Source organism: Plectropomus leopardus, chromosome 24, assembly GCF_008729295.1.
Source record: "Plectropomus leopardus isolate mb chromosome 24, YSFRI_Pleo_2.0, whole genome shotgun sequence".
NCBI lineage: Eukaryota > Metazoa > Chordata > Actinopteri > Perciformes > Serranidae > Plectropomus > Plectropomus leopardus.
In genome coordinates this window covers 3,721,057-3,734,930 of record NC_056486.1, presented here as the reverse complement: position 1 = coordinate 3,734,930, position 13,874 = coordinate 3,721,057, and the positions used below count along the sequence as shown (strand labels likewise).

The window sequence follows — 13,874 nt, the reverse complement described above, 5'->3', positions numbered from 1 at the left end:
CATGTCAACAAACTTTTCATTTAACGGCCATATTTTCTCCTTGTGTGAACATTCAGCTGTAAATTCCAGTCACAGAGGAGAGCAAACAGTGAAAATATTTTTACTTTGAACAGTAATGCCGTCTGCCATTACTGTTGCAAGTATTCTTGGCCAGCTTCATCTGATTTTCATGTCCTGCTCTTATTCACTTTATCGTCTACCCTCCGACTAACCCATGTGATTCAGACAGGCAGGCTTCGTCATCCGTCACTTAATCAGATAAAATTGTTGACTGAGCTTCCGGATATTTGGTGTGATTCTTGCATTAGTGTACAAATCCAGGGCTATTGTTGTTTTAGTTTCTTACAGTTGGCAGCACAACACTGAGTCTCTCTCCAAGACTAGACTATGAAACAAAATATTCAATAAGTAATCGAACAGCTATGATGAAGTAATGTTTGCTCTACAGTAAAAACATTTTCATACACACAGGTAGACATTCATTTTCATGCATTCGAAAACAACCGTCGGTTTAAAACCTCCAATATTAGGTGCGGTAACTTCAACATGGCAGCTTAACTTTACAATGTACATCACTCCAAAATCCACTGGAGTTAGATTAGTCATCAACAAACGCGACAAAACGTCATGAGTTAAAAACTTGAATTTGTCATGAACCCCAGACTCTCTTTTTTACCAAAATGAGGCTGGATGTTTAAAAGAAGCACTGCAAACAGGGAAAGCTTCTACGTCGTATTTAATTTACAGCAGGCATTTACGGTGAGGATAAGTGCACTACACATAGACCTGTACCTGTGTCCATCCTGCAAACTCACCAGATTTAAGTAAATACAGACAAATACTGTGCCTCATGTGATCATATTAATGATGACAGGCAGTAAGAAGGCACCCTCTATTTTGCCAGTACTTGGGGGCTGTGGGATTTCGTGTTCACACGGACATTTTGCTGTGAAGAATCTCGCTGGTGATCTTCAGAGAAATGGAGAAAATGGTGCTTGAACGTGACACTGATCCTGCTTTGTTTTTTTAAGCATAGCATTCTTTGGCAAAGTTGTACAATCACGAAACTTAACAACAACAATGCCGGCGTGAGCACAAGTGGTAAAAACAAATTTGGATCACTCAGCACTAATGATACCACAGCACAGGGATACTCAACTTAATCTGCTTTGGGGCCACTTTTGCAAATTGACAGGGGGCAGGGCCAGTCACAGCAGCCCCATACATGTCTCTAGGATTTAGGACATTTCTCAGATTTCAGGACAATTGTAGTCTTTTCTGACATTGTGAGGGTTGCAGGACAATTTTAGGATTTTAGAAAGCTTCTAGGATTTAAGAAGATTTCAAGGTTGTTGTACCTCTAGGATTTTTGGGCATTTCCGGGATTTTCAGAATTTTAGTTTTCTGGACATTTCTAGGATTTTAGGACATTTGGGGTTCAGTAAGGACCTCTGTCGGGAGGTGCTGGGGTCCTCCACCGGCACTTTTTTTGATGTAGACGCTCTGTTTTGATGCGGTTTCATTCACTATGGCACTTTATGTATTCTAAAAGTACGAAGTCAATTCCCATTATAAATCTTTATTTTCATTATCAATTAGAAAATGTTTGAGCCCGGCATCCTGTTTTGGGACCAGATTTAGCCCACAGGCATAAGTTGAGTATCACTGCCATAGCAAAATGTGGGTTAAATGGTTGATTGGACATTTAAATTAGACAACAGAAATGCTTTACAATGCTCTAACTCCGCTTGGTCAGAGGTCGCCCCTCACGGACATGCTTCGCGCTCCTCTTTTCCGTCTTCCCTTTCTCTCTCACCTTCCTCAGACGCCGTGGAGGCGGCGTACCTCTTGACTCGCTGTCCTCCTGAGCGCTGGATGTATCCATCCCGTCTCGCTCTTCGGGAATATTGGGGATAGCCCCGCTGCTCCCGTCTAAAATGTTCCTCAGGGAAGGGTCCTCTGGCGTGCAGGTGGCCGTTGTGCCACTCTCGCTGCTGCTCAGGTCCTGCTCTTCGCCGTAGCGACCCCCGCGGCTGTGGTGCTGCAGCGAAGAGGCCCTGATTGAGGGCCTGTCACGCTCCGTCTCGCGGATATTCTGCTGGGGCTCGTTCATGTCCACCCCTGAGTCCAGGCTGGTGTCATTGCTGCTCGGTGGGCGGTGGCGGCTCTGGAGCTCAATGATGGAGTGGCGAACCTGGGCAGCGGGCTTTCCGTCTAAGGAGACAAACCAGGCTCTTGGGTGAGACTTGCCGCGGGTCAGCTCCAGCAAGGTGCGCTCTGAAATCCCCTGCAGCTCGCTGGGTACGCCATGACCACCGCTGAAGGCCTCCATACCAGCTGCCTCATTTAGAGTCCCAGGTACGGAGACGGAGGATTCGAGGAGGTTACTGTAGCGTCCCCACACAACGGCGTTGGGGCCTTGACCTGGAGGAGGCGTCTCCAGAGGCTGGGGCTCGTCTTGGTTGCTCTGCTGTGGGCTGCTGCCACTTTGGTGATGGTGAGGGACTTTGGGGAGGGTCTGGGTGTAGCTGTCTTTACTGGCAGGCTCTGAGTGAGCATCGTACTCACCTCCATTGCGGGGGAAAGTAGCAGACTTATGCTGCTCCTGAGCACTGAAAAGCTCTGGCGCCTGAATAATCGCCACCGGCTGGTTGTAGATATGAACCAACTTATCAGGAAAGAAGTTGTCAGTGTTCATGTTGGCCTGCTCCGACTTCTCCCGAAGCCGAGCCACCTCTTCACTGTTGATGTAGTGAGACGGCTGGGAATTTTTGATCCGATCCAGAGCGATGTTCTCATAAAGAGGAGCCGCCGGGCGACTCCCTGGATCCTCCACATAGATGTTGTAGTTGGCTTTGTGCCTCGGCGTGGACGAGGGTTCACACTGGACGCTGCAGGAAGCGAGGCTGTTGTCGCCAGAGCGGAACAGCAGACCTTCTTCCATGTGGGTGGAGGTGGTTTGGTCTTTTTTCACCACTGTGAGTTTGGAAAAGCGCGCTCTCCTCCGCCTGGGCTCTCGATAAGAACCCCTCCTATATTGAAGAAACAGAGTTGGGTCAGAATGGAGGTCTGTTTCAGAGGGCAGCGTTTCAAACATGCCAGGCCCAGTAAGGGCAAACTAAAGGGGCACCTTAAAGTTTTTAATTTTAAGGCTTCTTTTTATTTATTTATTTTTTTTTAACTATTTTAGCCTGGTCTCACTAGCATGTCGCCAAAATACACCCCTAGGGTAGTTTTCCTTGGAGTCATTACAGTGACACCGTGGGCACCCTTTAGCGTCTGCAGGAGAAGCACAGGACTTTCAGCCAATTTCATAAACCCATCTGTGTCATTTTTTGACATTAATGTAGTAGAAAGTGCAAAAAAGGTCATGACTTAGCACAGACTCCTGCATATTCAGTCTCCTCTCTGTAAGATAAAACTCAAATATCAAGGATTTTTGCTGATTTTAAATATTCATGTAACGATTGGTGTAGCTTATTCAAGATCAAACCTCTGCACCGTTTATTTAGAGCTCAAAGCTGTGTTTTTGTTCATGTGTCAATAATTTCAATTAATAATGAATTCTTACTTAATAGAAAGTAATGTAAGAAAAATGTATATACTGTAAATTGAAGCAGTTGATAGCATTTCTGAGCAGCTTTCTTACCTGCATTGACACAGTAGCAAGGAAAGAAAGCCAATCACTATTGCCAGCGTCGCTCCCAGTATTCCCATCAATAGGTAGGTGTGGTATGACAGGAAATCAATGGAGCCTCCATGTCCCAAGTAATCTAGATGGTTAAAAAAACGAACAAATATTTGCAAATGATTTGCCAAAACACATTTTATAAGCTGAGTTAATGAAAGTGAGTTATTTACCGTTTGATGAGGGAAGGGGGGCAGCAATCCAGTAGCCCAGATGGGAGGCGGTGTACGTCCAAACCAGCTCATTGCCAACTGTTTTCACTATTCCCAGCCCCTGATTCTCCCAGGCACCTGTTGTTATTGTACATTACGATATCACATCAAATCTAAATTCTAAATGCTTTATCTATGTAACAATGTTTTAACTTTATTTTGCATGCTTACCGGTCTTCAGGTTAAAGGCCCAGGCTGGCACCGTGTCAGAGGCCCTGAGGTGCGTGCTGTGTCCCAGGGGCAGGCTGATTTGAATGGGTCCCCGAACCTGGAGCTCCTCGCCACCAGAGTACAGCACGATGTCAACGGCTGCCACCGCCTTCAGCTCGATGCTTCTGAACGCTGCTGAAATCCAGTCAGAGGAGTCAATCTATCACATTTAAGTGGTAAAGTAAATCCTTAACTGTCAAATTTTAAAACTTTAAACATTGACATACATGTGTTTTGTGAAGATATCATCAGAAATAATACAGTGTATATTCTTTATGCTTGGATGGCAGTGGGATCAAAAATTGTAGTTTGAATGGGTTTCAGTAGCGAGTTTTTTTGCACTTAACACTATGAATGAAACAATTGTGTTTACACTGTGTATTTTACACTTATTGTAGGAGCTCAGGTGGAAATCCCAAGATTAAACAAGAGTAAACAACCTTGCCAAAATGTATGCCTTATGCATGGACACAGCCAAAAATATCAAAAAATGAAGAATGTAAAGCACGTACAATGTGCCAGACAGTCCCTGATGGGTAATAACCAAACCAAAACGAACATGTAAGACTAAGATTAAGCTGCTTTTAACATTATTGAACACTCACATGATTTTTTGCTGATGATGCCTGGAGTGCAGTTGGCGCAGTCTTTTGCTAGATGGTACTGTGGTACAGTCAGAAACGCAGTCACAGAGGAGACGTTGCTATTATCAGACATTGTGAGGAGGTTCTTGGGGAACTTCACCTTGGGTTGGGATGAGCTGTCTGTAAAAACAAGAGGCATGTGATTAGACTAGATCTTGACACACAATGTAAACTCTAACCCTACGATGACCACTTATTGCATTAAATATAGATTGGCTTTAAGAGATGAGAGAGAAAAAATGAAAAAGAAGAGCTGAAAGCATCAAGTATGTCGGAGTACTGGTCTGACTCCAGCTTCAGTGGTCTGATTTTTGACCCTGGAGTGAGCTATTTGACATGTTGTAGTCCTACCAGTGGCCAGTAGGTGGCAGTGGAGGGGACACAAATTCCATGTTCATGTAGCTCTCTGCTGTTTTGTTATATACCGCCGGTCTTACTTTACTACTTTAACCACTGAAAATCTTTTCATTTGAAGCCCTGCAATGTAAAATGCAACCCAAGAAAGAGTGAAAGGTGTGTTTTTCTATAAATCAAAGTTTTGATTTGCTTGCTAATATGAAGGCAAATAGTTTCTGACATCTAAAAAAACTGTCTAAACTCACCAGGTAACTTTGCGGTGATGACCACAGAGTCTTCAAACAGCCAGATGTTTCCCTGACTGTGAGGGAGCAGCAGCAACGTGACGGCGGAGAAAACTGCAAGGACACAAGCAGGAATGGTAAAACATAAAACACAAATATTAATATTGTTTCAGCATGTTTTCCAGTTTTTAAAAGTATAATGTTTTCAAATTGTTTCCAAGAAAAATGGATATCAAAGGTAGAGACATTATCTGTCAATAATCCTTTGAGAAACGACTGATGTGATGAAAAATTACTACTTACATTTAGTGTAAAATAAAACCTTTCAAAACCTTAGCAAAACCACTTGACTCCCTTTAAAAACATCTTTAAAAAAGATATAAAAGGAAAAAAATCTGGGAAAATTAATTCAAAATCCACAATAGTTCTGTAAAATAATTTAAAATAAGTTAATGTGATAGTTATGCAGATATTGTTTCCTTGACATATATATATCTTTTTTTATTTCTACCAATTTCTTGCAATTTGAGGAACATTTCTTACCAAACTACCCACTGCCTTATTTCTCATGTTACTGAAAGAAATTGTACCAATTTGCTCAGAGTTCAAAGGTTTAAATATTTGTGAAAGGCATCTGTCCAGGTTTCAGGGGTTAAGTAGTAAAGACACAAGTCAACCTTTGTTTGGTTTGGTTTGTTTTTTTGGACATAAAAGCTGTTTATGTCTGGCTGAGGCGCCTCTGATATTGCAGAGCAAAGCAGCTCTCGACAGATGACACTCTTTCATCATCCCTTTGATTTCATCCCTCCCAACACCTGCTCCATCTCAGTCCAGTAACAGGAAGTGAGAGCACAAACAATAGACCCAGGCCCGCTGTGGCTAAAGAGCCCCCGCCCCCCTCCGCACACGACTGAGCGCAGGACAAAGACAGTTTGCTGAGGCAGGCACATGTTCCCCCCCAACGCTCTGCGTGTTGCTGTTCAGACAATCAATAAAAAGACGGCGTTCGGTTACACTTGACTGTGCAGCGGGAACATAAATTGCCTCATCGTGAACAAACCTCAGTGACAAGTTGTATGTTGTCGCAGACACTTGATTAATCTGTAATGAGCATGAATAATTCAGCTGTGTGAGTACGGGGGCTGGCATGGCAGGAAATATGTGCTCACTTATGGCGATAAAGACTATTGTGAAGCACCATAATATTTATAGAGCAAAAATGGTGTTTGTGTAAGAGAAATGCATCCTTGAGTTCAGTTTTTTTTTAACTGAGTATCAGCTAAATGTCTTAATTTTGTTTATTCTTACTCTTCTCCCTTATCGGGGAGGTCAAAGTCAGCTTCGACCCAGCAGCTGGTCATAGTTTGGTGTTCAGAATTTCGGCAGAATTCATATAAACCTTTGAAACCTGGATTGTCATTAGTTTTCTTGTGCTGCATTTAGATGAGCAAATTGGTTTGATTTCTTTTGAAATCATGGGGAGAAAGGCATGCAAAATGCCCCACAAATTGCAAGAAATTAGGAAAAGGTGACAAGAAAATAACATGAAAATGAGTTTTTTTTAAAAGGGCAAAATTTAAAAAGAAATTATTTGGACAAATATCCAGAAAACTTTATTTATAACTATTCTAATTTTATATTGAAATTATCTTTCAGAGAAAAAAAATATTCACTCAATATTCATTCATTTTTGGGGTAACTTTCTTCTAGTGCTGTATTGTTTTAAAACCACTGATGCAGCTTGTAATTTTTACACTTAGCTCTCGTCCTGCTAATGTCAGCATGGATGTTATCGTTCCCAGTGTAGCATTGTCACACTGATGTGTCGATAGTGAGTTTATTACCTAATTTCCCCCTGAATAGATCTCTGTCCTTCCCAAAAACATTTTCTATTTTCCCACCAGATGCCTTTAGTTTCTAAGCCCTGCTATTTAGCTTGTTTACAACTTATGTGACAAACCAGGAAAACATCGGCCGCTGCCATCAATGAATGTTACCTTGGGCAAATATCGGCTGACACCAATGTTCGGCCGATTAATAGGCGCATCCCTCAGCGCCAGCCCGTCATTCTGGGACAGCGAAAGGGTTAAAAACTAGTTGTTAGTGTTACTCACTGGGTCTCTTGGCGGTGCTCCAGGGCAGCGGGCTGGGGACGTAGCCCTCCATGCTGCCCAGCAGTGTCAGACTGAGGCCTGGGCTGTATGTGACCCAGAGCAGAACGTCACCTCTCTGGCCTGCTCGGGCCGAGCTCCTCAGGGTGTGATTTACGTAAACATCCACCGAAGCACCCGGCAGCGGCTGACGGGTCACCAGGTCCCTCACCAGGACCTTTAGGGCAAACTGAGGCTCTGGGGAGAAAATAAAAGATAAAAGTATCTTGATTGAGACTTTGAAAATGCCTCTTTGTGGCATTTAATAAATGATTTTCAATACCTTGATATTGATATGTGACAATATTTTCAGATTGGCTATTGGTGCTTTCCTAAATGATTGAATACTGATCGCCCGCCCCAGTGTTTCTGTGCACGTGCGCTCTGTCTGTATGCAGACCAGCCTCCACCACTTCCTCCCAGCAGTACTCAGTAACCTTTCTCTCACCATGAAAAAGTGATGAGGCAGGCACAGCCGAGTCTGTGGGAGAATGAAAAATACATCAAAACCAAGTCCCGTTCAACGATTCTTCCCTTACGACAGTATTGCAGGAGCACGTAGAAGATATTTAGCAAGTTACTAATTTTTCAATGTTTGGCTGTTGTTGGGGGACTGAAAAAGGATGAAAACTAGAGTTTTTAATCTTAAGGTGAATTTTGCTAGCAGAGTTAATTTTAGTGTACTTCTACATTTTTATTTCTCAAATGCACAGAAGCCTATTTTCATGTTCAAAAGAAAGTATATTCAATATCATTTTATTTAGTTCAGTCGAGCTTAATAACTGCTCATGTGCAGTACAAATTTGGCATGAAATAGTTCCTAGAAAGCACTCAAGTGTGCTTTGGTGTTTTCCGTGCCCACAGCAGTTGTAAACAGGGGCCATCAGCGAGCACAGGCTCAGGTCCTGTATCAGCAGAGCAGTTCAGGATTATAACGCTTCCCATTAATACATCACCTGCTGAGGCCAGAGATAAAAACCCTAATCCTCCAAACCTCCACATTATACGTCTTAATCCTGCCACAAAGAGACAGAAATCCACAAAAAGATGCATAACAACTGCAAAGATGCAGAAAACCACCTCAGAGTCAGTGTGTCTTCCTTCTAAATTAGAGACGTGGCGGGGCCTGTTTTATCATAATCCACCCATGGGTAAACATTTTTGCACAAAAATGGCTTATATTTAACCAGCTTGTCCTTTACATCTTCAGGTATATCTAAAATTTTACACATTAAAATAGCCTAATCACTGAGTGCTCTCTCAGCACACAGCATTTCAGCTTCAGTCCTCATCAGGGAGTACCTGGTGCTCCCCTTCATGCAGGCCAATTGTGTGAAATTTAAGACACATTTCTGTCTTTTGCGTGCAAAAGTAGACCATAAAGTACTTTAAATTCTATTATTTTGACACTCAAGTCAATGAAAAGTGTCTGATTGAATTAAAAGCTTCATTCTGTTCATTTTCAAATGTATTTATAGACATGCTCACAGCATTTGCCTCCTAAAAATCACACCAACCTAAATTTGATGTGTCTAAACAAGCCAATCATATAATATATCCTAAATGTATTACAGTTGTAATTGGCTTCAGTTTCACACAAACAAACAGCCGAATTACGGGATGCACAGAGCTGCTACCTGATCCAGTTATGAGTCACACTGTGTCTTCTGTTGCAGCTCATTTCCATTTTCTCTAACAATGAGCGCCTGACGGAGAGCTGCTGCTGCTTGTTTTTGTTTACCTTCCATCAGAGCCGAGGCGCTGAGGAGTCGCCCGGAGGCGGTCGCTTCGGTGGCGGACGGGTCCCCGACCGCGACGCTGAGGCCATTGTCCCCGGGTGAGGAGGAGGGCAGGCCGCCGCCCTCCTCCGCTGCTCTCACCGGCCCATCCAGGCACCAGATCAGAAGCAGCGACGGCAGGAGGAGCAGCAGCGGCGGCGGCGGCAGGGAGCGATCAGCGGCGGGCATGGCGAGAGGGGGAGCAGGCTCACAGACATAACGAACCGCGAGAGACGAGCTCCGGAGGGGAAGAACGAGGTCCCGTGGTGGTGTTTGTCCTTCTTCTCATGAAGGCCTCATCCGTCTCATGGTTTCTTGTGATGCTGGTGCGGACAGAGGAGGGGAAAGCCCCGTGGAGAAAGGATGCGCTGGTGCTGAGACTGGGTGTGTGGCCGAAGATCGTCTTCGAAGGTAAGATGACACACTCAGTTGAATTTTGCAAAAAATGTACATTGTGTCATTGGATTTTGTGTGTAATTTTAGCATCCAAACATTTTAGTTAGGGTGTGACAGTTATTTCTTAGGGTGGAGGGATTAAATAATTTTAAGAATTACAGACATGTTTTTTTTTTTAAATTTTGGCTCAAGGGAGGGACATATGACTGTAAAGAGTTGTATTTTGTATTTATTACAAATAACTCAAAAGCCAGTTCAAAAGATGTATATTTTTTTAAAAAAACTTGCCAAGATCACCAGTGATGAACCCAAAGATTCAGTTATTAGAATAATTGTAAAATTAGAGTAACAATATCTTAAGTCTAGCTTGTTCTTAAATTTCTTCTTTCATTGCTCATTGCCTTCTTATGGTTTTTTTTTTTGAAAAAAGTCAAGCTAATTTGCTGAGGTTTCAAAGGGTTAAAAATCACATTATTCTGCACAGCCCATTTAAAAGTTGGCCAAAAATAAACATTTGCACAACTCCCCCCAAACTTCACCCTTCTGCATGCATAACAGGAAAAACAAAGTAGTTTTTAACTGCAGGATATAGTTTTAAACTGTTAACTTTGTAATGATTATTCACGTTTTGCTCATTTGTTTTTTGTTTTCCCATTAACCCTTACTTGTGCTGTTTGCTTGTAGCATTGCTCCAAAGCCTACATTTGCTGTAAATATGAATTAAAAAATTGGTTTGGGCCTGTTAATGGTGGACATTTTTACATTTTACTCCAACAACCCCCCTCTGCAGCCCTGTGGTATTTTCTTTTTTTGTTAAAATAGCAACCAAGGCAACAACAGAATTTGATGCTTTTATCTGTTTTATATCATTGCAGATGTTTTTATTAACATTTTACAATTTTAACAATAATGTAAGCAAGACTGAAGACCATGTCTGTGCCAGCAAAAGCTGCAGAGTGAGAGGTCTTACTGTCTCTAGCATCTGTGGTTAGTCTGGAGATGCTGTTACATCATTGGGGTCTGCGTGGTCCTCTGTCAGCAACCCAAGATCCCTGGTTCCCTATCTTTACCACCACTGATTTGACAAAAATGTAAAAACATCCACCATTCAAGTCACATGCCAAGACTGTCAGAATTTAGGTCAGGCAATATGGAAAATATAAGGCAAAATACAGCAATTTACTGTGAGTATTTGTCAAGTTAACTTACAAATATACAGTAAAAAATAAATATTTGGCCCTCAAACAGAAATGTGATGAAAGCGTATGCTCTTCCTGTCATTTTTACATTAAATATTTATGCAACTTCTCTTATGTAAATACACTGCTTATGTAAATCAGTCATTTTGATCTTGCAAGATCTAATACTGCCCCCATGTGAAGAGAGGCATGCCAACACCTGCTGTGCTTATTAAAAGAAATGCTTATTTTTGTGCAATTTATAATACACAAAATGACAACAATAGCAAGTAATATGCAGTAAGGAGAAAATTTGACAATGTTAAAGAGAACATAAAATCATCTTTCTTTTAATTATTTTCAAGCACATGTTGTACTAATTTCAGCCCAACCAGTATACCTTTAACACACGTATTGCTCCCAAAGATATTCTGTTTACAAAGATGATTGAAATTATATCTTTAAAGTCATGGAGGCAAATCTATACAGATTGTTGAAAGTAGTAAGTAGTAACTTAATTGTCCTTTATTGAATTCATACATAGCCTGCCAAAACCTCCACCCAAAACCATCCAGGGCAATGAGTAAATTGCAAGAAAATTAGTGCATTTTTTTAAAAAAAGCGTGTGAACTATATTTCTAATAACCTTAATTATATAATTTAAAGTATTTTAAGTCATAGATATATTTTCAAAAATATTTTACAGGTAATTTCCCTGTTGTTTTGTTAGTTTTGTTTTTTTTGCTAATTCTGAGGTCATTTTTTTATTTTTTTTTAACTTTTTCCTAATTTAATCCTGATTTCTGGGTCATTTCTTTGCTCCTTGCCTTCTTCCCATGTTTGTGAAAGAAATTAGACCAATTTACTCAAGTTTTAAGGGTTAAAGAACTTACAGCCAACCTCAAAATTCAGATATGGTTTGGCCTCCCGGTTCGTGTTTCTGGTTTCCCTCATTCTTCACAAAAACTATAGTATGGCGAAAAAAGTCAAAATTTGACCCCTCCTAAAAATGGCTCAAAACCACTTGGAATAGCTTGTAGAAGCGCGTTATAGCATACAAAGTAGAAATAAAGGTCAAAAAAGGCCAAAAACCTGATAATTTAGCATGACCCAAAAATGGGGGAAAAAAAAGGCAATAGTATAGTATGGCAAAAAATTCAAAATTTGACTGCTCCTGAAAATGGCTAAAAATGATATAGAATAGCTTATAGAGATGCGTAATAGTATACAAAGTGAAAATAAAGTCCAAAAAAGGCCAAAAACCTGATAATTTAGCATGTCCCAAAAATGGGGAACAAAAGGCAATAGTATAGTATGGCGAAAAAAGTCAAAATTGGACCCGTCCTAAAAATGGCTGAAAACCACTTAGAATAGCTTGTAGAAGCGTCTTATAGCATACAAAGTGGAAATAAAGGTAAAAAAAAGGCCAAAAACCTGCTAATTTAGCAGGTCCCAAAAATGGGGAAAAAAAGGCAATAGTATAGTATGGCGAAAAAAAGTCAAAATTTGACCCCTCCTAAAAATTGCTAAAAACTACGTAGAATAGCTTGTAGAAGCGCGTTATAGCGTACAAAGTGGAAATAAAGGTCAAAAAAGGCCAAAAAAACAGCTAATTTAGCATGTCCCAAAAATGGCGGAAAAAAAGGCAATAGTATAGTATGGCGAAAAATTCAAAATTGGACCGCTCCTGAAAATGGCTAAAAATGATATAGAATAGCTTATAGAGATGCGTAATAGTATACAAAGTGGAAATAAAGGTGAAAAAAGGCCAAAAACCAGCTAATTTAGCATGTCCCAAAAATGGGGAAAAAAAAGGCAATAGTATAGTATGGTGAAAAAAGTCAAAATTGGACCCCTCCTAAAAATGTCTGAAAACGACTTAGAATAGCTTGTAGAAGCGCGTTATAGCATACGAAGTGGAAATAAAGGTCAAAAAAGGCCAAAAACCAGCTAATTTAGCATGTCCCAAAAATGGGGAAAAAAAGGCAATAGTATAGTATGGCGAAAAAAGTCAAAATTGGACCCTCCTAAAAAATGTCTGAAAACGACTTAGAATAGCTTGTAGAAGCGCGTTATAGCATACAAAGTGGAAATAAAGGTGAAAAAAGGCCAAAAACCTGCTAATTTAGCATGTCCCAAAAATGGCGAAAAAAAGGCAATAGTATAGTATGGCAAAAAATTCAAAATTGGACCCCTCCTAAAAATGTCTGAAAACGTCTTAGAATAGCTTGTAGAAGCGCGTTATAGCGTACAAAGTGGAAATAAAGGTCAAAAAAGGCCAAAAAACCAGCTAATTTAGCATGTCCCAAAAATGGGGAACAAAAGGCAATAGTATAGTATGGCGAAAAAAGTCAAAATTGGACCCCTCCTAAAAATGTCTGAAAACTACTTAGAATAGCTTGTTGAAGCGCGTTATAGCGTACAAAGTGGAAATAAAGGTCAAAAAAGGCCAAAAACCAGCTAATTTAGCATGTCCCAAAAATGGGGAAAAAAAGGCAATAGTATAGTATGGCGAAAAAAGTCAAAATTGGACCCCTCCTAAAAATGTCTGAAAACGACTTAGAATAGCTTGTAGAAGCGCGTTATAGCGTACAAAGTGTAAATAAAGGTCAAAAAAGGCCAAAAACCTCATAAGTTAGCATGTCCCAAAATGGCAAAAAAAAATAGGCAATAGTATAGTATGGCGAAAAAAGTCAAAATTTGACAGCTCCTGAAAATGGCTAAAAATGATATAGAATAGCTTATAGAGATGCGTAATAGTATTCAAAGTGAAAATAAAGGTTACAAAAGTCCAAAACTCTCATAAATTAGCATGTCCCAAAATGGCAAAAAATAGGCAAATAGTATAGTATGGCGAAAAAAGTCAAAATTTGACAGCTCCTGAAAATGGCTAAAAATGATATAGAATAGCTTATAGAGATGCGTAATAGTATTCAAAGTGAAAATAAAGGTTACAAAAGTCCAAAACTCTCATAAATTAGCATGTCCCAAAAAATGGCGAAAAAAAGGTAATAGTATAGTATGGCAAAAAATTCAA

At 40.6% G+C, this 13,874-nt stretch overlaps 1 protein-coding gene across 2 annotated transcripts; it reads right to left on the bottom strand.

Moving 5' to 3' along the window:
* Nucleotides 1-1,203: 1,203 nt before the first annotated feature.
* Nucleotides 1,204-9,452, bottom strand: LOC121962999 (protein FAM171B). 2 transcript variants are annotated; one of them, XM_042513353.1, is made up of 8 exons: nucleotides 9,227-9,452; nucleotides 7,450-7,683; nucleotides 5,357-5,449; nucleotides 4,716-4,874; nucleotides 4,072-4,245; nucleotides 3,862-3,978; nucleotides 3,650-3,773; nucleotides 1,204-3,032 (listed from the first exon to the last, which is right to left on the bottom strand). In XM_042513353.1, exons 1-8 carry the CDS (start codon nucleotides 9,450-9,452, stop codon nucleotides 1,739-1,741), a joined length of 2,421 nt encoding a protein of 806 aa, XP_042369287.1. In that variant the 3' UTR covers nucleotides 1,204-1,738. The 2 variants fall into 2 exon arrangements, with proteins under 2 accessions (XP_042369287.1, XP_042369288.1); XM_042513354.1 differs by having other exon boundaries at nucleotides 4,072-4,242.
* Between the last annotated feature and the right edge of the window lie 4,422 nt (nucleotides 9,453-13,874).

Bases quoted from the DNA above. Each gene is read 5' to 3' on its own strand.
- LOC121962999 (XM_042513353.1), bottom strand. From the start codon at position 9,452: ATGCCCGCCGCTGATCGCTCCCTGCCGCCGCCGCCGCTGCTGCTCCTC. The intron at 4,875-5,356 runs GTGAGTTTAGAC...TTGTTTTTACAG, and splicing joins CATCACCGCAAAGTTACCTG to ACAGCTCATCCCAACCCAAG. The intron at 3,033-3,649 runs GTAAGAAAGCTG...TCTTCAATATAG, and splicing joins TTGCTACTGTGTCAATGCAG to GAGGGGTTCTTATCGAGAGC.